This window comes from Notolepis coatsorum (assembly GCF_963971535.1).
Source record: "Notolepis coatsorum genome assembly, chromosome: 7".
NCBI lineage: Eukaryota > Metazoa > Chordata > Actinopteri > Aulopiformes > Paralepididae > Notolepis > Notolepis coatsorum.
This window is the reverse complement of record NC_140171.1, coordinates 16,228,003-16,253,562: the sequence shown is the minus strand read 5'-3', so window position 1 is coordinate 16,253,562 and position 25,560 is coordinate 16,228,003. Positions and strand designations below refer to the sequence as shown.

The 25,560-nt window shown below is 41.7% G+C and overlaps 1 protein-coding gene across 1 annotated transcript in view; it reads right to left on the bottom strand.

Annotated features, from left to right (window-relative positions):
* The window catches only part of LOC311232641 (uncharacterized protein), a gene marked incomplete at both ends in the record, with an annotated part of 50,727 nt that extends 28,594 nt beyond the window's left edge, over window positions 1-22,133 (bottom strand). Inside the window, 9 exons of the mRNA XM_084319500.1 lie at window positions 3,772-3,945; window positions 5,486-5,659; window positions 8,245-8,264; window positions 9,097-9,256; window positions 10,040-10,213; window positions 14,329-14,502; window positions 21,283-21,379; window positions 21,507-21,560; window positions 21,884-22,133. Of these exons, the coding sequence (XP_084175626.1) occupies window positions 3,772-3,945; window positions 5,486-5,659; window positions 8,245-8,264; window positions 9,097-9,256; window positions 10,040-10,213; window positions 14,329-14,502; window positions 21,283-21,379; window positions 21,507-21,560; window positions 21,884-22,133 (1,277 nt within the window). The remainder of the gene's footprint in view (window positions 1-3,771; window positions 3,946-5,485; window positions 5,660-8,244; window positions 8,265-9,096; window positions 9,257-10,039; window positions 10,214-14,328; window positions 14,503-21,282; window positions 21,380-21,506; window positions 21,561-21,883) is intronic.
* Window positions 22,134-25,560: the final 3,427 nt, after the last annotated feature.

Here is a 25,560-nt window from a genome sequence, read left to right as displayed (position 1 = left end):
GGGTACCTTGGTCGCGTAGTGTATCTTGTAGACCAGGCCCATTGCAAGTTGCTGTACTCTGTCGTCTACTCTAAGCCATCCTAGTTTGTCAAAGTGGGCCGGGATGAGGTGGGTTCTAGGAGTCAGGTCAAGCAGTAGTCTGACTAGCTTGTTTTGAGATGTTTGTAATTTGTTTTTTAGTGCCTTTGAGGTGCTTTGGTACCATGAGGAGTCTTCAGGGTATTCTTGTTTACCAGAGAGGAGATCCGGTACAAGAATCGAGTTTGTTGGTTGACTTTTTTTATTACATTGGATGCCATTTTGTCACAGGAAAGATTAGCCTCTAGGATGGAACCTAGGTAGGTAATTTCATCTTTCCTTGTGACAATATTGTCACCCACTGTAACCGAGAAGCCGTCGGTCTTGCTGAGTTTGTTATTTGAACCGAAGAGTATGGACTCTGTTTTGCCCATGTGTAATGATAGTTTGTTGTCGGCGAGCCATATGCAGATTTTACCTAGAATTTCCGAGCTGAGGGCTTTTTCAACCTGTAACTTGTTCTTGTCAGAGACCAGCAGGGCTGAGTCGTCCGCAAACAGGAACAAGTTGCAGTCACAAGCTGACGACATGTCATTTGCATAAATTAGGAATAGTAGCGGTCCTAGTATGCTTCCTTGTGGAACACCACAGCTCACTGTGAGGGGGGGGGGATAGGGTACCGTTTACCTCCACCATCTGTTCTCTCCCCTCCAGGTAGGATTGTATCCAGCTCACTGATAAACTATCAAAACCTATTGCTTTTAGCTTGTCAATCAGAATGGTGTGATTGACAGTGTCGAAGGCCTTTTGTAGGTCCAGCATGACCATGCCGCAGTATTTGCCCGCGTCCACCTCTTGTTTGATGTGGTCGTTCAAATAGAGAAGGCATGTGTCAGTGGAGTGGGATGTTCTGAAGCCAGATTGGAATTCGTAGATTAGATTTTTTTCCGCGAGGTACTTTTCGATCTGTTCGTATACTATTTTTTCCATGACTTTCGAGATGGATGGATAGAAACAGGGCGGTAGTTGCCTGGGTCTAGTTTGCTGCCCTTTTTGTGCAGGGGCGTTACTCTCGCAATTTTGAAGTCCTTGGGGACGTGTCCCTGTTTTATGGAGAGGTTTATTATGTGTGTGATGACTGGGGTGATGGCGGCTGCTGAGTCTCTGAGGAATTTGGAGGGGATGTTGTCATGGCCAGTGGCCTTGTTCGGTTGGAGGGCGCTCAGTTTTTTGAGTACCTCATCTGTAGTTACCATTTCCAGTTTGAAGTCGTCTTTGTGGACGCCTAAGTTCTAGTAGTATGCTACTATGTGTTCTACCCCATACTGCCCTGAGTGGGAGGGTAGTTTGTTTACCAGTGTTGTGGCTATGTTTGTGAAGAAAGTGTTTAAGTAATTGGCTACATCCAGCTTGTCTGTGATGAGCGTGTTGTCCGTCTTTATGTTTATGTTTGAGAACCTGGTTTTAAGTTTTTTTACAATGATATTTTACAATGATGTAAACTACCCATAATTGAAGAGTAGGGTTTAACCTGCAAGTTGCCCTTTAATTGTCTTGAATGTTAAATTACAGTACATGTAAAAACACTTAGAATATACACCCTTTTACTGTATGTGAAAATAAGGCAACTTTCTGTTTTTTTGCTGTTAACACTATGGTCGCCAAAAACGCTGTAGGACATCTTTCCTCGCCATGCTCATTCTGCCGAAGACGCCGTAACACGTCTTTGATATCAATATTTCAAAAATCTGTGATTAAAATCATATTTCTCCTCCGGGGACCTGAGATATACTGCTGGGTTCCACTCAACTCTCTAACGGTTCAAGAGCGCCATCTGGTGGCCGATCGGCAGATCACCCAACAGGAAATGACTCGCCAGACAGGAAGTGCTCACCCATATTTCGTCCGGGCACTCGCGATCGTTAGCAGGACTCCATCTCAACACACTGGATAATCAATCGCTCGCCCTAACTCAATAAACAACGTTATTTGGACGTATATACTATTATACAATCTGGAAATGGATCGGGCATGTCTCCATCCCATAATAGAAAAAATTCTGTTCCACGCTAATCTGCCAACGGCGCGAGGAAGCCACGGTGAGTTGCAGCGTTATTTTCTAACGTGTTCCATATAAACTGCTCTGATGATCATAAGACCCACCCTAGATGAATGATATAACGTTGCCCACGGAATTATAAACGACCCCCCGCCCATCCGGTCATCATCAGATGATACGTAGTAACTTCTAGAAGTACCTCCAGTTGAAATTTATTATCTGGCACCGATCGCTACCAAACTGTATTTGATCATCAATATAATGCATTTGGGGCTATAAATCAAGTTCTGAAGAAAGCTGCAGAAAACGATAAAAACATACTTATACTTTAGACCATATTTTAGTATGAATATGTGAATGAAAAAGTATAACGTTGCTACACCCTGAACAATAGATTATAGGACTTTGAATGGGCCATGATAATGTCAATTTAGCAATACAATTTAAAAAGTTATAGCCCTGCAAAGAAGGGGAACTTCTCCATAGACAAATAGAGATGGCGAGGGATGGTAAATTATGAATTTAACCATGGTGATCAAAGTGTTAAACTTTAAATGTAATGTTACATAATGTTAAAAAAGAAAATATACTTTTTTTTTTAAAACAGTAAAAACCTTCAGTTATTCTACAGGTACTTTTTCTTAAATACATGTATTTGCTAAATTGTGTTGAATGTTAAATTACATTGAATTATAAAACACATAATATACTCATAGTTTTACTGTATGTGAAAATAAGGCAACTTTCAGTATTTAGAAATAGATATTTTTAATACAGATATTTGCTATATATTCTCTGTATTTTTACAGCCCAACTGCTGTATAAAAACTCAAAATTACATTCAAATTACCCTATTTGAAATCCCTTAAAAGTATCTTGTCAGCATTACGCTTTTACTTTCCCATCTATTTACAGTAAATTCCTATTAAATATTGGTTTTATACTGTACAAAAAAGTAAGATCATGTGATAATAGCTTACAGAAAGTTAACAAACTTTACTTTATATAGACATTTGATAGTAATTACTACAAAGGGTTGTCATAGAATCCCTAAAAAGTTGTCTATGTGTGCTTTGGTGTGGCCTTCAGTGGTGTGAGCTGCAGAAAATAGAATGAACATGAAAAATAGTCTTGGGAAAGAAAGGATGAGAAAGTACATGAATATTAAGAAGGATTTATCAACAACCATAGAACAAGATGAGGTTGTGTGAATTATCAATTAAGTACACCAGTGCACACAGTGAGAGGAAGCATTGTTTTCACTGTCTGTGATTCTGTCTGTGTGTCTGTCTGTACCAGCCATAGCTCCTACAGTTCTGATCCAATTTGGATGAAATGTTGCACATATACATACTGTAGGCCAACAATTCTCAAATATGTTTAAAATCAGTCAATGACAAGTATTTTAATTTAATAAATTTCCACCATTGTCAATTGAAATCAATATTAAGGGTAAACATAAACGCACAAGGGTGATGCTACAAAGCCTCAGCTCTGGTAATCAGCTCTCTGGCAACAGTTTACAATATGGAAATGACAGAGTGAACCTTGTAATGTAGTTGATACACATAGCTTTGGCTTTTAAAATCACTTAATTTCATATATATAAATATACATTTATTTTCTTTTTCTTTTTATAATTCTACATTTTGTTAAATTTCTTTGAGTAAAATGGGTCTCAATATAATACTGACCCGAGAGTCTCCAGTCTACAGTGTGGACTCTTCAGTCCAGCAGAGAGCAGCTTCACTCCTGAATCCTGCAGGTCGTTGTCACCCAGGTACAGCTCTCTCAGACTGGAGGAGGTAGAGCTGAGAACTGAGGCCAGAGCTTCACAGGATCTCTCTGAGAGTTTACAGCTGAACAGCCTGAATGAAGATGGATGGGAAGGAAACCAGAATGAACCCAGCATGCAGGAAATATTTCATTATTTATACAGGTAAAATGTAGTCAGTAGTCATTAAACTAACCCTAACACTCAGTAGAGCAACTGATTTAAAGAGTTTCCTGTCATGCAGCAGAAATAAAATATATAGAATGTAAATAGAAAATAGAACGAAGATGCATTTTTTTTTATTGTCTTGGGAAAGAAAGGATGAGAAAGTACATGAATATTAACACTTTGGTCGCCAGGCTTATATTCATAATAAACCATCCCACGCCAGCTCTATTTGTCTATGGAGAAGTTCCCCTTCTTTGCAGGGCTATAACTTTTTAAATTGTATTGCTAAATTGACATTACTATGGCCCATTCAACGTCAAGTATCTATTGTTCAGGGTGTAGCAACGTTATACTTTTTCATTCACATATTCATACTAAAATACGGTCTAAAGTATAAGTATGTTTTTATCGTTTTCTGCAGCATTCTCCAGAACGTGATTTATAGCCCTAAATGCATTATATTGATGATCAAATACAGTTTGATAGCGATCTGCGCGAGATAAAAAAATTCAAATGGACGTGCTTCTAGAAGTTACTACTTATCATCTGATGTTGACCGGATGGAGGGGGGGTCGTTTATAATTCCGTGGCCAACATTAGATGATTCATCTAGTGTGGGTGATATGATCATCAGAGCAGTTTATATCGAACACGTTAAAAAAAATGCTGAATCTCACCGTAGCTTCCTCGTAGCGTTGGGCGATGAGTGTGGAGCAGAAATATTCCTATTATGGGATGTAGAAATATGCGATCCATCTCCAGGTTGTATAATATAGTATATACGTCCAAATCATGTTGTTTATCGAGTTATTGGTAACGGATTGCTATCCATTGTGTCTAGCTCGAGTCCTGGGACTATTAGCGAGTGATCGGATCGAATTGGAATGAGCACCAGCTTCCGTTTCCTGTTTCCGGTTTGGGCGATCCGCTGATCGGCCACCAGATGGCGGTCTTGAACCGTTGGAGAGTTGAGAGGGGATCAACAGTAGATCTCAAGTCTCCGGGGGAGAAATATGATTGCGATCACAGATTTTTGAAATATTGATCTCAATGACGTGGTACGGCGTCTTTGGCAGAATGAGCATGGCGGGGAATGACGTGGTAAGGCGTTTTTGGCGACCAAAGTGTTAAGAAGGATTTATTAACAACCATAGAACAAGATGAGGTTGTGTGAATTATGAATGAATTACACCAGTGCACACAGTGAGAGGAAGCATTGTTTTCACTCCTGTCTGTGATTCTGTCTGTGTATCTGTACCAGCCATAGCTCCTACAGTTATGATCCAGTTTGGATGAAATGTTGCACATATCCTGTAGGCCAACAATTCTCAAATATGTTTAAAATCAGTCAACGACAAGTATTTTAATTTAATTAATTTCCATCATTGTCCATTGAAATCAATATTAAGGGTAAACATAAACGCATACATTTCTTTGAGTAAAATGTGTCTCAATATAATACTGACGCGAGAGTCTCCAGTGTACAGTGTGGACTCTTCAGTCCAACAGAGAGCAGCTTCACTCCTGAATCCTGCAGGTCGTTGCCACCCAGGTTCAGCTTTCTCAGACTGGAGGAGGTAGAGCTGAGAACTGAGGCCAGAGCTTCACAGGATCTCTCTGAGAGTTTACAGCCGTACAGCCTGAATGAAGATGAATGGGAAGGAAACCAGAATGAAACCAGCATGCAGGAAATATTTCATTATTTATACAGGTAAAAAGTAGTCAGTAGTCATTAAACTAACCCTAACACTCCGTAGAGCAACTGATTTACAGAGTTTCCTGTCCTGCAGCAGAAATAAAATATATAGAATGTAAATAGAAAATAGAAAGAAGATGACATTTTTATTTTTTTTTATTGTCTTGGGAAAGAAAGGATGAGAAAGTACATGAATATTAAGAAGGATTTATTAACAACCATAGAACAAGATGAGGTTGTGTGAATTATGAATGAATTACACCAGTGCACACAGTGAGAGGAAGCATTGTTTTCACTCCTGTCTGTGATTCTGTCTGTGATTCTGTTATACCAGATGGCGGTCTTGAACCGTTGGAGAGTTGAGAGGGGATCAACAGTAGATCTCAAGTCTCCGGGGGAGAAATATGATTGCGATCACAGATTTTTGAAATATTGATCTCAATGACGTGGTACGGCGTCTTTGGCAGAATGAGCATGGCGGGGAATGACGTGGTAAGGCGTTTTTGGCGACCAAAGTGTTAAGAAGGATTTATTAACAACCATAGAACAAGATGAGGTTGATTGACAACATGGTTTGACTCCCAAGCATTAGCATCTTGGAGGAAAATAGAAGAAAACATAGTAGCCCCACATAGACTGAAGGACATAGCATACACTAAACTACCAATCAAGCACTGTGAACGAAAATTTGGCCCCATAATTACTCATGCGATCCGGATATGGCGTGAATCACAAAAAAAAAATCCTAACCCACAAGAATGGCACAACCATACTCCCTTATTCAATAACAATGCTCTCTTAATTGGAAAACGACCTATAAGATTCCCTATATGGGAAAAGCAAGGCATACACTCATTAGGGGATATTTTTAACAAACAGGGTTTTTGTAGTGATAAAGAAATACGCAAAAAATTTAATCTCACCAAGTCCACATGGCTTTTTCACAAACAGTTAGAGCTATGTTTGAAGTCTCACGGTGTTCCATTAGACAGACCAATTGAACACCACAGATACCACAAATTCTTCTACTCAAGAGAGACATCGAGAGGTTTTGTTTCAGAATTTTATCATCAATTACTAACGTCCTCGTATGAAACCCTCCAACTTGACTCTGTCTGGAGGAGGGATATACCAGACCTGGAAAATGACTTTGATTGGCAAGGAGCCTGGGCAAATGTCCGACTTACATCAAGGAACCCGGATCATCAACAAATCAATCTTAACTATATTCACAGGACATACTTGACTCCTATAAGACTGTGCCGAATGGGGCTCAAACAAGATTCCAAATGCACCCAATGTACAAATGGGGACGAAGGGACATTTATGCACATGTATTGGGACTGCTCACCAGTTAAGGCATTCTGGGAAGATGTGACCCAACAAATATCAAAACTCGTATCTTGGAATATACCTGTACACCCCTCGGTATTGCTGTTGAATGATGTTTTTGAGTTTGCAGTGAATCCACAGCTAAAGAGATTGGTTTTATCGGGTATCACAGTAGCCAAAAAGCTGATCGCATCACGCTGGTTTCAACCGGAAAAAATGTGCCGTAAAGTTTGGTTTCTTACATATCTCGATGTAATTTACCATGAAATATCTACAGCAAGAATTCTGGGTCTCAATGAATCCAAAATGTCAATGTGGTTAGAAGTGGTGGAGAGAATAAAAGCTAGCTTATAATGGTAGTGTCTGGTTAGGTGCGAGGGATAGTGGAGGTACTTCTCAAGGTGGGGTCCGGGAGGGGGGGTTTCGAGCTGAGCATATGTATGTAGGGTTTTTTTTTAGATAACAGGTATTATGGGTATATCTTATATAAAACAACTAACCAAAATGTGATCTCATTGGATGTGCCCTGACAATTAATGCTTGTATATCTTATCGTGTGTTGTCATGTTTGTTTATATGTTTGTTTTAAAAAAGAATAAAAAAATAAAATACAAAAAAAGAACAAGATGAGGTTGTGTGAATTATGAATGAATTACACCAGTGCACACAGTGAGAGGAAGCATTGTTTTCACTCCTGTCTGTGATTCTGTCTGTGTATCTGTACCAGCCATAGCTCCTACAGTTATGATCCAGTTTGGATGAAATGTTGCATATATCCTGTAGGCCAACAATTCTCAAATATGTTTAAAATCAGTCAACGACAAGTATTTTAATTTAATTAATTTCCATCATTGTCCATTGAAATCAATATTAAGGGTAAACATAAACGCACAAGGGTGATGCTACACAAAGCCTCAGCTCTGGTAATCAGCTCTCTGGCAACAGTTTACAATATGGAAATGACAGAGTGAACCTTGTAATGTAGTTGATACACCTAGCTTTTAAAATCACTTAATTTCATATATAACAAATATACATTTATTTTCTTTTTCTTTTTACAATTCTACATTTTGTTAAATTTCTTTGAGTAAAATGTGTCTCAATATAATACTGACCCAAGATCCTCCAGTGTACAGTGTGGACTCTTCAGTCCAACAGAGAGCAGCTTCATTCCTGAATCCTGCAGGTTGTTGTTACCCAGGTTCAGGTATCTCAGACTGGAGGAGGTAGAGCTGAGAACTGAGGCCAGAGCTTCACAGGATCTCTCTGAGAGTTTACAGCCGGACAGCCTGAATAAAGATGGATGGGAAGGAAACCAGAATGAACCCAGTATGCAGGAAATATTTCATTATTTATTTATTTATACAGGTAAAAAGTAGTCGGTAGTCATTAAACTAACCCTAACCCTACTCAGTAGTACAACTGATTTACAGAGTTTCCTGTCCTGCAGCAGAAATAAAAGATATAGAATGTAAATAGAAAATAGAACGAAGATGAAAATTGTCTTGGAAAAGAAAAGATTTATTAACAACCATAGAACAAGATGAGGTTGTGTGAATTATGAATGAATTACACCAGTGCACACAGTGAGAGGAAGCATTGTTTTCACTCCTGTCTGTGATTCTGTCTGTGTATCTGTCTGTACCAGCCATAGATTCTACAGTTCTGATCCAGTTTGGGTGAAATGTCGCACATATTGTATAGGCCAACAATTCTCAAATATGTTTAAAATCAGTCAACGACAAGTATTTTAATTTAATTAATTTCCACCATTGTCCATTGAAATCAAGGGTAAACATAAACGCACAATGGTGATGCTACACAAAGCCTCAGCTCTGGTAATCAGCTCTCTGGCAACAGTTTACAATATGGAAATGACAGAGTGAACCTTGTAATGTAGTTGATACACCTAGCTTTGGGTTTTAAAATCACTTAATTTCATATATATAAATATACATTAATTTTCTTTTTCTTTTTATAATTCTACATTTTGTTAAATTTCTTTGAGTAAAATGTGTCTCAATATAATACTGACGCGAGAGTCTCCAGTGTACAGTGTGGACTCTTCAGTCCAACAGAGAGCAGCTTCACTCCTGAATCCTGCAGGTCGTTGCCACCCAGGTTCAGCTTTCTCAGACTGGAGGAGGTAGAGCTGAGAACTGAGGCCAGAGCTTCACAGGATCTCTCTGAGAGTTTACAGCGGTACAGCCTGAATGAAGATGAATGGGAAGGAAACCAGAATGAAACCAGCATGCAGGAAATATTTCATTATTTATACAGGTAAAAAGTAGTCAGTAGTCATTAAACTAACCCTAACACTCCGTAGAGCAACTGATTTACAGAGTTTCCTGTCCTGCAGCAGAAATAAAATATATAGAATGTAAATAGAAAATAGAAAGAAGATGACATTTTTTTTTTTTTAATTGTCTTGGGAAAGAAAGGATGAGAAAGTACATGAATATTAAGAAGGATTTATTAACAACCATAGAACAAGATGAGGTTGTGTGAATTATGAATGAATTACACCAGTGCACACAGTGAGAGGAAGCATTATTTTCACTCCTGTCTGTGATTCTGTCTGTGTATCTGTCTGTACCAGCCATAGCTCCCTACAGTTATGATCCAGTTTGGGTGAAATGTCGCACATATACTGTAGGCCAACAATTCTCAAATATGTTTAAAATCAATCAACGACAAGTATTTTAATTTAATTAATTTCCATCATTGTCCATTGAAATCAATATTAAGGGTAAACATAAACGCACAAGGGTGATGCTACACAAAGCCTTAACTAGACTCTGGTAATCAGCTCTCTGGCAACAGTTTACAATATGGAAATTACAGAGTGAACCTTGTAATGTAGTTGATACACCTAGCTTTGGGTTTTAAAATCACTTAATTTCATATAAATAAATATAAATTTATTTTCTTTTTACAATTCTACACTTTGTTAAATTTCTTTGAGTAAAATGTGTCTCAATATAATACTGACCAGAGAGTCTCCAGTCTACAGTGTGGACTCTTCAGTCCAGCAGAGAGCAGCTTCACTCCTGAATCCTGCAGGTCGTTGTCACCCAGGTTCAGCGCTCTCAGACTGGAGGAGGTAGAGCTGAGAACTGAGGCCAGAGCTTCACAGGATCTCTCTGAGAGTGCACAGAAGTTCAGCCTGAATGAAGATGGATGGGAAGGAAACCAGAATGAACCCAGCATGCAGGAAATATTTCATTATTTCATTATTTATTTATTTATTTATTTATTTATACAGGTAAAAAGTAGTCTGTAGTCATTAAACTAACCCTAACCCTACTCAGTAGTACAACTGATTTACAGAGTTTCCTGTCCTGCAGCAGAAATAAAGGATATAGAATGTAAATAGAAAATAGAACGAAGATGAACATTGTCTTGGAAAATAAAAGATTTATCAACAACCATAGAACAAGATGAGGTCATGTGAATTATATGAATTACACCAGTGCACACAGTGAGGGGAAGCATTGTTTTCACTCCTGTCTGTGATTCTGTCTGTGTCTGTCTGTACCAGCCATAGCTCCTACAGTTCTGATCCAGTTTGGATGAAATGTCGCACATATACATACTGTAGGCCAACAATTCTCAAATATGTTTAAAATCAGTCAACGACAAGTATTTTAATTTAATTAATTTCCTCCATTGTCCATTGAAATCAATATTAAGGGTAAACATAAACGCACAAGCAGGGACGTGCACAGGACTTTAGAGGGGCAGGTGCTCAAATGCTGAAAAGGGCACTACACTTGTGTGTATATATTAACCGAGCACGCGTAGCGCGCAAGCACGATTTTTAACCCATTCTCCGCCGGGCATTGTACCCATCCTAAACCATCCTCTGCCAGCTCTATTTGTCTATGGAGATGTTCACCTTCTTTGCAGGGCTATAACTTTTTAAATTGTATTGCTAAATTGACATTACTATGGCCCATTCAACATCAATTATCTATCGTTCAGGATGTAGGAACGTTTTACTTTTTTATTCACACATTCATACAAAAATACGGTCTAGAGTATAAATATGTTTTTATCGTTTTCTGCAGTATTTCATAGAACGTGAGATATAGCCATAAATGCATATATTAGACCATCAAATGCAGTTTGATACCGATCGATGCCACATAAAAAATTTCAACTGTACACGGTCCTAGACGTTATGACTCATCATGCGTGGATGAACGGAGGGTGGGGGGGGGTCGTTTATAATTCAATGACCGACGTTAAATGATTCATGTAGTATGGGTGATATATTGATCAGAGCAGTTTGTATCAAAAATGGTAAAGAAAAATGCTGAAACTCACCCCAGTCTCCTCGTAGCGTTGGGTGATGAGAGTGGAGCAAAAAGATCGCTATTATGGGATGTTGATCAATGCGATCCATTGCCGGGTTGTATATTACTAATACACGTCCAAATAATGTTGTTTATTGAGTTATGGCAACGGATCGATATCCACGGTGTCTGGATTGAGCCCCCGGACGATCACCGAGTGGCCGGACGAAAATAGGGGACGGACCAAGCACTTCCGGCCACTTCCGGTTTGGCAACTCGTCGATCGGCCACTGAAATGATAATAAAATAAAAAAAATAAAATAAAAAAAAAATCTAACCCTGACTAACCTTACTGTCATGCACTTGTCCTAATAAACTAACCTACACTGTAACACGCAACACTTTGATAAACATTGTTACTCAGCTGATAGAGTTGTACCCTTCTTGCTGTCTTGTCGTACAGAACTTGTAAGTCGCTTTGGATAAAAGCGTCAGCTAAATGACAAAATGTAAATGTAATGTAAATGTGAGGTGGCGGTATTGAAGCGTTGCAGAGTTGAGCGGAGTCCTACAGCACCAGCCAAGACTCCGTGGGTGAAATGTGAATACCATGACGAAAATATGAAATATTGATCTCAAAGACGCCTTACGGCGTCATTGGCAGATTACGCATGGCGGAGAATGACGTGTTAACAAGTCATTGGCGAGCAATGGGTTAAGGGCCCTTTTCGGGCGGGGGGGCCCCTTTTTATGCTTTTTGGGGGGTTTTGGTGATCAAATATTGAATATTGAACTATAATAATCAGTGCAGGAGCTCACTTATCCTTGAAAGACACTTTTATCACTGACTTAAAAGGCCCATACATCTCCATAAATGTTCAGGGAGGAGGGAATAAATGCTTACCCTACAGACCCCAAGAAGTGCTGTATATTCTGTATTGTTTAATATAAATGCATTTTTTATTCCAATCCCGATTTGTATTTGAGATGATTGATTGATTGATTGATTGAAAACTTTATTAACAGATTGCAGAATGGGTACAATACAGTACAGCTCAATACACACAATTGTTAAGGGGATGCAGACCAGAGAAAGACTTTCATCTTGTTTACATCAGGGTCCCCCATTTTCAATTCATCAGGACATATATGACATACATGACATACAGATAGTCAGTACTGCTACATCTATACATTTATGACATACCAGATTTGCAAATACAGTACTGTTTGTGATACAGAAGGAGTCAAGAAAAGGGAGTATATACATTTGACGTAGAAACTGTACATTGGAGGAGGTTGGGTGGGGGGGGGTTGGGTGCATTGGGATATTGACAACCATACTGGGTAATTTACATTGGAGGTGGTTGGGGGGACACGCACTGTATAAACAAGCAAAACTGTACATTGAGGGGGGGGGGGGGAGGAGACACTGTACAAACAAACAAAATTGTACAGATTCCCAAATCCCATCGGACTTGACTTCTTCGTGTCCCTCAATGAGTGTAATACCAGCATTCAACTGTATGCGCCACAGCGGTTTCTATCATCATCATCATCACCACCCACGCTATGCATAAAATATATAGGTCCGCGGAGAGGCACGCTGAGGAGGCTGTGCAAACTGCAATGGAATATGGGGCATCTCTCTCTTTACTTAATATTTTGATTCTATCCTGACATTTTTCAGTTGGAAGGGCAGTCTATATGCGTAACAAATTTATTTATTTATTTTTCAAAAAGGGCACTTTTTCGATGAGGCTCAAAAAGGCAGGTGCTCAAGCACCCCTTAGCCTCTATGTGTGCACGTGCCTGCGCACAAGGGTGATGCTACACAAAGCCGCAGCTCTAGTAATCAGCTCTCTGGCAACAGTTTACAATATGGAATTGACAGCGTGAACCTTGTAATGTAGTTGATACACCTAGCTTTGGGTTTTAAAAGCATTTAATTTCATATATACAAATACAACTTTTTTTTCTTTTTACAATTCTACATTTTGTTAAATTTCTTTGAGTAAAATGTGTCTCAATATAATACTGACCCGAGAGTCTCCAGTGTACAGTGTGGACTCTTCAGTCCAACAGAGAGCAGCTTCACTCCTGAATCCTGCAGGTCGTTGATATTCAGCTCCAGGTCTCTCAGACTGGAGGAGGTAGAGCTGAGAACTGAGGCCAGAGCTTCACAGGATCTCTCTGATAGTTCACAGTAGGTCAGCCTGAATGAAGATGGATGGGAAGGAAACCAGAATGAACCCAGCATGCAGGAAATATTTCATTATTTATACAGGTAAAAAGTAGTCAGTAGTCATTAAACTAACCCTAACACTCAGTAGTACAACTGACTTACAGAGTTTCCTGTCCTGCAGCAGAAATAAAATATATAGAATGTAAATATAAAATAGAACGAAAATGGAAAAAATAAGAAAATTAAAAAAGAAAATCTTGGAAAAGAAAGGATGATAAAGTACATGCATATTAAGAAAGATGTATTAACCATAGAACAAGATGAGGTTGTGTGAATTATGAATTAATTACACCAGTGCATACAGTGAGAGGAAGCATTGTTTTCACTCCTGTCTGTGATTCTGACTGTGTACCAGCCATAGCTCCTACAGTTCTGATCCAGTTTGGATGAAATGTCGCACATATACTGTAGGCCAACAATTCTCAAATATGTTTCAAATCAATCAACGACAAGTATTTTAATTTAATTAATTTCCACCATTGTCAATTGAAATCAATAGGGTAAACATAAACGCACAAGGGTGATGCTACACAAAGCCTCAGCTCTGGTAATCAGCTTTCTGGCAACAGTTTACAATATGGAAATGACAGAGTGAACCTTGCAATGTAGTTGATACAGTTAGCGTTGGGTTTACAAATCACTTAATTTCATACATAAAAATATACATTTATTATCTTTTTACAATTCTACATTTTGTTAAATTTCTTTGAGTAAAATGTGTCTCAATATAATACTGACCTGAGAGTCTCCAGTCTACAGTGTGGACTCTTCAGTCCAGCAGAGAGCAGCTTCACTCCTGAATCCTGCAGGTCGTTCATATTCAGGTTCAGGTCTCTCAGACTGGAGGAGGTAGAGCTGAGAACTGAGGCCAGAGCTTCACAGGATCTCTCTGAGAGTTTACAGCCCTCCAGCCTGAATGAAGATGGATGGGAAGGAAACCAGAATGAACCCAGCATGCAGGAAATATTTCATTATTTATACAGGTAAAAAGTAGTCAGTAGTCATTAAACTAACCCTAACACTCAGTAGAGCAACTGATTTACAGAGTTTCCTGTCCTGCAGCAGAAAGAAAAGATATAGAATGTAAATAGAAAATAGAACGAAGATGATTTTTTTTAAATAGTCTTGTGAAAGAAAGGATGAGAAAGTACATGAATATTAAGATGGATTTATCAACCATAGAACAAGATGAGGTTGTGTGAATTATTAATTAATTATACCAGTGCACACAGTGAGAGGAAGCAACAAACTATCATTACACATGGGCAAAACAGAGTCCATTCTCTTCGGTTCAAATAACAAACTCAGCAAGACCGACGGCTTCTCAGTTACAGTGGGTGACAATATTGTCACAAGGAAAGAAGATATTACCTACCTGGGTTCAATCCTAGAGGCAAATCTTTCCTGTGACAAAATGGCATCCAATGTAATAAAAAAAGTCAACAAACGAACTCGATTCTTGTACCGGATCTCCTCACTGGTAAACAAGAATACCCTGAAGACTCTGGCAGGAGCACTCATTCAAGGGTACTACGACTATGCTTGCAACTCATGGTACCAAAGCACCTCAAAGGCGCTAAAAACAAAATTACAAACATCTCAAAACAAACTGGTCAGACTACTGCTTGACCTTACTCCTAGAACCCACCTCACCCCTGCCAACTTTGACAACCTAGGATGGCTTAAAGTAGACGACAGAGTACAGCAACTTGCAATGGGCCTGGTCTACAAGATACACTACACGACCAAGGTACCCATGTACATGGCAAAATACTTCCCAAAGGTCAGTGAATACCACGATCACAACACCAGAGGGAGCTCCACAAATCATGTTAAACCCAGATTCGGCTCAAACAAGGGACTAAACACGTTTCGCAATTATGCCACATCAATGTGAAACGCACTACCCAAAGCTGTAAAGGAATGTGAATCACTACCCACTTTCAAAAACACTCTAAAAAAACACCCACGGGAGACTGCAATTCGAAACTGGCCCCTGTAAATGTCCTAACACAACCCCCTCCAATGTACAGTAAAAATGACCAAGTATGGTCTTGTCAATATTCCAATGTACAGTGTTGCTTGTACAGTTGTACAGTGTCCCCCACCCACCCCTCCTACCCAACCTCCCCCCACTCCTACCCAACCTCCTCCAATGTACAGTACCCCCCCCCCACCTACCCAACCTCCTCCAATGTACAGTTTCTACGTCAAATGTATATACTTCTTTTCTGGACTCTTTCCGTATCACAAACAGTACTGTATTTGCAAATCTGGTATGTCATATAAATGTATAGATGTAGCAGTACTGTCTATCTGTATGTCATATATGTTACGATGCATTGAAAATGGGGGACCCTGATGTAAACAAGAAGAAAGTCTTTCTCTGGTCTGCATCCCCTTAACAATTGTATGTATTGAGCTGTACTGTACCCATTCTGCAATCTGTTAATAAAGTTTTCAAGCAATCATTGTTTTCACTCCTGTCTGTGATTCTGTCTGTATATCTGTCTGTACCAGCCATAGCTTCTACAGTTCTGATCCAGTTTGGATGAAACTCCAAACGCACAATTCTCTAATATCTTTAAAATCCGTCAACGACATGTATTTTATTTGAATACATATCCACCCCTGTCCATTCATATGGGCACCAGATGCCCTGGCATACACACATACAGCAAGCAAATGCAACAGGACATTCCCAGACTCAAATGCAACATTCCCTTTTTTAAACAAAACATCATGCACACAAAGAGCTACAGTAGGACAACTCCATTCTAATCCGACCAGCTGATAAAGGTGGAGCTGTAGTTGTCCTTCACACTACACTGACTACCAAGCAGAAGCCACGTGACAGCTGATACCAGTACATGGCATGTATAGGTCGGTAGTAGTGGGCAATTGAGCAACAGACCCAGTACATCCACTCGCAATATCATCAAACCGGTTATTGATGATGCTCTCAAATAAGACAAGAAGCACCTTTATTAGCCCCTGTAGGGAAATGCAGGTGTCAAAGCAGTAACAGCAACAAGAATAAGACAAAGGAGAGGTTGTGAGGTTTTGCCCGCTGCTCACTACCTTTTCTCTGTTTCTTTAAGCCTATACTGTTTATTTCCCTTCTATACTGTTTATTTTCCCTTCTCACTCACTCTCTCTAGCCCCCACCCTCTCGTTCCTTACCCTTAGTGGCCACACCTGTTCGATATTCTATTATCTCTCGCACCTGTGGTGGCAGGCTAATTAGTCCCCCTGTGGGCTTTAAATACCAGGGCGCTTCCCCTCGTTTTGGCTGTGGGGTCGTGTTGTATACTTGCCGAGTCATATTCTCTAAACTTCTAGACTCTTTCGGGAGATCCTCTGTCTGCCTATGCTGTTCCATTCTCCGGCGTCGAGATGTTTGCTCCAGCCTTCGCCAGCTGTCGCCGTTGCCTGTGGGGGAGACTGGTCTGCGCTCCCTGTACTTCCACGGGAGGCACCCCAGCGTTCCACTGCAGACCCCCGCGCAGCTGTTCGTCCTGACGCACATCCAGACCAGCGCAGACGCTCTCCAGTCCTCAGCGCGCAACGCGCATCTTCCAAGAACCCTCGAGCTTGGCACGCTCTCCAGACCAGCGCGCAACGCGCATCTTCCAAGGACGCTCGAGCTTGGCACGCTCTCCAGACCAGCGCGCAACGCGCATCTTCCAAGAACCCTCGAGCTTGGCACGCTCTCCAGACCAGCGCGCAACGCGCATCTTCCAAGGACGCTCGAGCTTGGCACGCTCTCCAGACCAGCGCGCAACGCGCATCTTCCAAGAACCCTCGAGCTTGGCACGCTCTCCAGACCAGCGCGCAACGCGCATCTTCCAAGAACCCTCGAGCTTGGCACGCTCTCCAGACCAGCGCGCAACGCGCATCTTCCAAGGACGCTCGAGCTTGGCACGCTCTCCAGACCAGCGCGCAACGCGCATCTTCCAAGAACCCTCGAGCTTGGCACGCTCTCCAGACCAGCGCGCAACGCGCATCTTCTAGACCTTCGTGCTGGGCACACTCCTCCTCGCAGACGCACCCCGACGCGTCTCTCGGTTCCGGTGCGCACTCAAGCAGTGGCGCACCACTCTGTTCCTCGGCTCCGACAGTCGGCTACCCGGTGACGACACCTTCGCCACCGCCGCCTGTTCCAGCACCACTCTGTCCTCGGCTCCGACAGTCGGCTACCCGGTGACGACACCTTCGCCACCGCCGCCTGTTCCAGCGCTCTGTTCCTCGGCTCGGACAGCCAGCCACCCGGTGGCGATGCCCTCGCCCCGTTGCTGTCCCCGTACCATTACGCACACGCCTGGGTGAGTTTTGATTGTGATGTCACTCACCCAGCGTAGTGTCCTTGCCCCCGTTCCCGCTGCTGTTCCTGTACCTTTACGCATACGCCTGGGTGAGTTTTGATTGTGATGTCACTCTCCCAGCGTATTGCCTCTGTTAGTTTGTTTGGACATTTCATCTCCCAGCGTATTGCCTCTGTTAGTTAGTTTGGACATTTCATCTCCCAGCGTAATGCCTCTGTTTTTGGTTCTCACTTAGAATAGTATTTTTGGACTTTACATCTCCCCCTGTGTGTTTGTCACACGAAGATATTATTACTTTGTTCACTTTGTTATTTGGACTGTTCTGCACCTGCTCTGTTTTTTCCCTTTTGTGCATTAACTCTCTCCTCTGTCCTGCAGAGCGGCCCAGATGTTTTCCCACCAGTCCCCAGTTCCTCCCTGTACCCCAGCCCGCCTCCGCGGGCCTCAGTCCCCTCTGTCCCAAGTTCTCCCCTTCTAGTTCCACCTAGTCCCTAGTCCTCTTTCCCTAGTTCTCCTAGTCCCTAGTCCTCTATCCCTAGTTCTCCTAGTCCCTAGTCCTCTATCCCTAGTTCTCCTAGTCCCTAGTCCTCTATCCCTAGTTCTCCTAGTCCCTAGTCCTCTTTCCCTAGTTCTCCTAGTCCCTAGTCCTCTATCCCTAGTTCTCCTAGTCCCTAGTCCTCTATCCCTAGTTCTCCTAGTCCCTAGTCCTCTATCCCTAGCTCTCCTAGTCCCTAGTCCTCTCTCCCTAGTTCTCCTTGTCCCTGGTTTACCTAGTCTCTAGTTCCTCTTTCCCAAGGCGTTCCCTTAACCTTCCCTTAGGCGTTCCCTTACTTTCCCATAGTGTTCCCTTTTCCTGCCCGCCTCTTAAAGGCACTTTTCCTTCCCCTCATATTATATTCCTGTATTTGTGATTCTCCCTTAAAGGGACAGTGCCCTTTTCCCTGTATTTCCCTGTTGTTCAATAAATATCTGTTTCTTGGCAAACCATCATACCTGTCTTGTGTTGTGCGATTGGGGTCGGTTACAAACCATAACAGAGGTACAGTTGGGAATAAGAAACTAAATATGAATAAAATATATAGTAATAAGATCAAGTAAACACAGGGCTGCTTCCTCTTAAAATATCTTGAGTGAGTGACTAGGTGAAGCATATGAATACTCAATAATAATCAATGAATAATATAAATATGTGTGTATGTACAGCCCACCTTGGTATAAATATACAGACCTAACACTATCCTAAGTCTACCCTGGTACAAATATGCATAACTCCATACTATCCCAGGTCTACAAATCGCTATCCTATGTCTGCTTTGGTATAAATATACAGAACATAACTCTATTCTAAGTCTGCCTCAGTTCAAATGTGTATACCTCTAACCTAAGCCTGGTACAAATATAACTAACTATCCTTGGTCCATTACTGGCACAATATTATATATAACTAACCTAAGTCTATCCTGTGCAAATATACAGTACTCCATACTAAGTCAACCCCAATTTAGTATTTACTCCCAAAAATCCACAGGAACAAAACCCAGCCTAATTCACTAACATTCTCGTATGTTTCCTCATAAGAAGTTCGAATTTGTATACAGAAATGCCCAGCCAGCTACTTATGAGGGCATGAAGGATTGTGTGCAAACAGATTCAACTGCTCCTTATATCGGAAAGGAGAGATTTGTGAATGAATTAATAGTATTTATTATTATTATTATTATAATTATTTAAATCCAATACATCTCCCTGCTACACCTCTTAAACTTGTTCTATATATACAAACTGCTACACCTCTCAAACTTGTTCTACCTGTATATACACCTGCTACACCTCTTAAACTTGTTCTACCTGTATATATACCTGCTACACCTCTTAACCTTGTTCTACCTGTATATATACCTGCTACACCTCTTAACCTTGTTCTACCTGTATATCTCCCTGCTACACCTCTTAAACTTGTTCTACCTATATATCTACCTGCTACACCTCTCAAACTTGTTTCCACCTATATATCTACCCGCTACACCTCTCAAACTTGTTCTACCTATATATTTACCTGCTACACATCTTAAACTTGTTCTACCTATATATCTCCCTGCTACACCTCTTAACCTTGTTCTACCTGTATATATACCTGCTACACCTCTTAACCTTGTTCTACCTGTATATCTCCCTGCTACACCTCTTAAACTTGTTCTACCTATATATCTACCTGCTACACCTCTCAAACTTGTTTCCACCTATATATCTACCTGCTACACCTCTCAAACTTGTTCTACCTATATTATTTACCTGCTACACATCTTAAACTTGTTCTACCTATATATCTCCCTGCTACACCTCTTAACCTTGTTCTACCTGTATATATACCTGCTACACCTCTTAACCTTGTTCTACCTGTATATCTCCCTGCTACACCTCTTAAACTTGTTCTACCTATATATCTACCTGCTACACCTCTCAAACTTGTTTCCACCTATATATCTACCTGCTACACCTCTCAAACTTGTTCTACCTATATATCGCTGCTGTCGGGACAAAACTTCATAACTCCAAAAACCCAACTTTTCAGCAGATGAAAAAAACGAACACAGATTTGAGGGTGAATAGAGTTAGGAGGTTTAGACAGATGATCGGTTTAATGCTTTCCCATTGTTTAAACTTTGTAAAACCCACACACACATATGGAGGATGATCTACGGAGTTGATTTATATTAAAAAAAAATATTAAAAAAATGGAGTTATGAGGTTTTGTCCCGACAGCAGCGATATTTACCTGCTACACATCTTAAACTTGTTCTACCTATATATCTCCCTGCTACACCTCTTAACCTTGTTCTACCTGTATATCTGCCTGCTACACCTCTCAAACTTGTTCTACCTATATAGATGGAGTTGAGTGGGGATAGGGGGAGGGGTTGATATTACTGGTCACACCTCAGCCTCCGGAGAAGAGGTCTTGAGAAATTCACTGTATAATAAGTTACTAAACTTCAACCCACACATTAGACAAAAAACTAAAAATGTAAACAAAGTACAATACCAAGTACAATTTTTTCCTAGAGGTCGCTATTACATTACAGAGCATCTTCAGAGCATTTTTTTCAGAAACTACTCACAGAATTTAATCAAGGGAATATTACCTAGACATTATCTAGACAGCACACCTAATTATCTAGAATAGATAGTACCTAGACAGAACACTTCATTTTCTACATATTATGTAGACAGAACACTAAATGATCTAGATATTACAGAACACTTATCAAGCTGTTAATTATCTAGATATTATCTAGACAGAACAATTCATTATCTAAATATGACAGAACACTTACAGAGCTGTTAATTATCTAGACAGAATACTTACAGAGCTGTACTGCAGGCTTTGACCAATGGCAGCAGTCCCAGAAGACCCTCCTCTGATGCAGAATATTTCTTCAGGTCAAACTCATCCAGTTTCCTTTCTGATGTCAGGCAGAAATGGCCACTTTTATTCAGCAGACAGATCATTTACAAAAAGCAATCACCACTAGAGTCTCTCCACCTACTGTACATCAGGATCAATTAATTTAGAATTCATATTTAATTTACCAGTTTTAATGGGTCCAGATGCTTTGGAGGTTGATCCTGTCTCATCCCTGACTGCTGGAGAACAAATAAGACAAAATAAGTAAGAACACATCTACACAGAACAGAGAAGACAGCTGGAACACATCTACACAGAACAGAGAAGACTGCTGGAACACATCTACACAGAACAGAGAAGACAGCTGGAACACATCTACACAGAACAGAGAAGACAGCTGGAACACATCTACACAGAACAGAGAAGACAGCTGGAACACATCTACACAGAACAGAGAAGACAGCTGGAACACATCTACACAGAACAGAGAAGACAACTGGAACACATCTACACAGAACAGAGAAGACAGCTGGAACTCATCTAGACAGGCTGACAAGAATACCTGTTTGTAGATCTGCCACCAGATCATTCCTGCCAACCAGCTTCAGTATCTCCTCTGTAGTCTTCAGAGCTCCATCAGGACCATAGGTCTGCACCATCACCTCCATCATATCCAGTCTGATAGCGTTCTCTAGCCGGCATGTTGGGATGGGAATGTAGCCATGCCCTTTATCCTTCAAATAAAACCTGAACTTCTTCAGCTCCTCCTCCTTCAAGTCATCCAGAATGGTGATGAGTTGATGTGACACCATTGTTGATCACTGGAGAAACAGAGCAGAGCTTGTAAATGTTCTCATCTTGAGACCAAAACTGAGTCAATTCAGTATTGAGAGCTTGGATCCAAGCTCTTTCATTCATTCTAGTTTGTTGTGTCAATTTCAAAGCTATTTTCTATCAACAATGCAGTCATTAGAAGTGTGCATGTTTGTTTGAATTATGACCAAGATGCATAATCTTAATTAATTAATTGGGCAATACATAATTAGAATCTGAATATATACTATGAGTAAAGTATAGTAAACAGTATACACAGGTGCAGTATACACAAGGTACCATAACTGGCATGATATACATCATACGTCATGATATACGTTGTTATACATTGTAGTCTGTGGTGGTAAGAGTCAGACACACTTAGTAGGGTCTATAGATAAATACATTATATAGTTAATACCTGGCTTATATGTTATGAGTCTATAGATAAAGACATTATATAGTTAATACCTGGCTAATACGTTGAATACGAAGTTCGAGAGACTGGTCCTGAGACACCTCAAGCTGCTGGTGCATGACTCCCTCGACCCCCTTCAGTTCGCATACCAGGCAAACATGATGCAGCTGGAGCATGGCTTGGTGGCCTGGATCAAGGATTACCTCACTGACAGACCGCAGTACGTCAGACTACAGGACAGTCAGTCTGATGTACTGGTGAGGAACACCGGCGCCCCCCAAGGAACTGTGCTGTCACCCTTCCTCTTCACCCTCTATACCTCAGACTTCTGCCACAACTCAAGCGGGTGCTGTAACTGAGGGGTACAATTCCCTGACTGTATTGAATAAGTATGGTATCATTAAACCACTACTGCGTTATGTACATTACTACTGGCCATACAGTACACAGGTATATGTGATGAACACTCCCACAATAACACGGCTTCACAAGAAATACTGTTTAGAATAATATTTATTAGAAAGCACGAAGATTATCTTACATTACTTATCAAGATTGAGAGTTGCGCTTGTAAGGCGACGAATGTGCATGAATAGGTCAAGAGCGTAAGTCCATGAGAATATTACGCAGGAGATAATTAATACCACCTGTATCATAAGAATTATATATGGTACACTAGTAGGTCCGCTGGAGATAATAAAAGGGTCCCTCCGGTTGTAAGCCAGCAGGGGGAGGAATGTTCGAATGCAAAAGTATGGATCACCGAGGAATCAATAAGCTCCAGCTACGGGAGGCGGTACATTACTCCCTTGATCGGCAGACGAAAGCAGCAGCTATAATCCAAGTATGCGTGCAGCATAGGTGAAAGCCAGCCAGCCTCTCCTAGAGACGGGCTCGAGTGATGCTCCTCACGGGTAAATCCCACACAGTAGTGGGTGTAGACGATTCTCCGCTCCAACAGCCACAGGACCAAAGCAATAATCCAGCCGGAAAAGGCTCTGCATTCACCGGTGTAGATTCTCCGGTGCACGGTACTTCACATTAACTAGGTCGAACTTGACGTTATTCCACTAAGCTCTGACACTTTTACTGTCCTATTTGCACGCGGTTATAAGTGCTCTATTTAGATGCACGGTTGCTCACTTCACTTGGTCGTTGACTCGTGATGAAGGCTTTACTAGTAAGGAACGAACGATACGTTGAACGAACGTTTTAGGATAAGACAAGACTACTGCTGTATCCACCTGCGACGTATTTATACGTACGGTGAATAATCTAGTACCAGCCTTATTTCTGTCTCGTATTCCTGCGCAAACCTGGGCATGTTGAGACAAGCCTTAGCGGTGGCTTTGAACTAGACATTGGGGGGTATGGCCGTGGCGCCTAGGGGATCGCTTCCAATAGGAGAACGAATATTATGGTCTGTCCTGTACCAGGTAAAGGGATATTCCGTGTATATGTACAAAGAATATACAAGGGATATCAAACGATATACAAATATTATACATGGGATCTCAGGCAATAAATATATATATTCGGTTTAATCTGACCCTTTGTAACAGGTGCCATCTCTGATGATTCCTCCATCGTAAGCTACATTACTGACGACGATGAGGAGGAGTATAGAGCCCTGGTGGAGAGCTTTGTGGGGTGGAGCGACAGCAACCACCTCCAACTCAACACCAGTAAAACCAAGGAGCTGTTGGTGGACTTCCGGAGGGGCAAGAAGAGGCCCCCCCCGATTCCCATCACCATCCGAGGGGATGAGGTGGAGGTGGTGGAGTCATATAAGTTCCTTGGGGTACACCTGAACAATAAACGATAGGTTATGTATATAACCTAGTTATATTAGTATTGGCTGAGCATCCTGCTCTAGCCTAATGAGATACCCCTTATCTCCTAGTACCTACTGTACACCACCACGAACAACTTAATGCACCCATACCTGACCGGGCCCGCCCCTATGGAGGCGTAGCCTATAAGACCATGGTTATGGTCACCAAACACTCTTCCTCGCCAAATCTCGTTCCAGTAAAAGATCCCTCAACCAATACTAATATAACTAGGTTATATACATAACCTATCGTTATATATCGTATATGGCTATCGCGTCCCGCTCTAGCCTAATGAGATATGGGTTAGAGCGGACGCGAGACCCGACAGATGTACCCCCTGAGGACCCATAAGCCCACATCAAGGGGTGCGGGGAGCCCTGTCACCCCATCCTTCCTAATGAAGGGGGGGCGCAGTCAACTCCACCTGAATGCGAACAAGAGGGAACTAGAACCCCTTGAACACACCGCACAGGCGGAACCACGTGTGACTCAACACACTGTGGCCCATACCCACACACTCCTGCTACCCTACCAAAGGACGGGAAGCAGGAAAGGCCACAGACCCCAGAACCACCTGGGAGACAGAACCCCCGGTCATGTCCATGAGGTAAAACCTTACAAAGGGGCCCGGGGAGGACCATGAAGCTGCAGCACAGATGTCCTCCACCGAGGCCCCACCCAGGAGAGCGGCAGAGGCAGCCACCCCACGAGTGGAGTGCGCCCTGACGCCCCCAGGGGGATCCTGCCCAGCCAACGTGTAGCAGAGGGCAATGCCCTCGCACAACCAATGGGACAGGCGTTGTTCGATAGTGCCTTACCGGCATGAGAACCACCGTGACAGACAAAAAGCCGAACGGTGACCCCGAGGTCCTGAGTACGGCTGAGGCAATTCCCAAAGCACGGACCGGACATGACAGGTGAAGGCCTGCATCTAACTCACCACCGTGAGGAGGCGGATGAAACGCCTGAACCACAATATCCCTGGAGCGGAAGAACTCCGGATATTTACAGGCACGAAGGCAGGATTAGGCCGCAGAGTGGCACCGCAATCGGAACGAAAGACAGGCACTCTGGTCGTACCGAGAGAGCATAAAGCACACCCACGTGTCAGCGGAGGTGACGGCCAGCAAGAACGCGGTCTTGAACGACAGCTGTTCCAACGGCGCCTGCTCG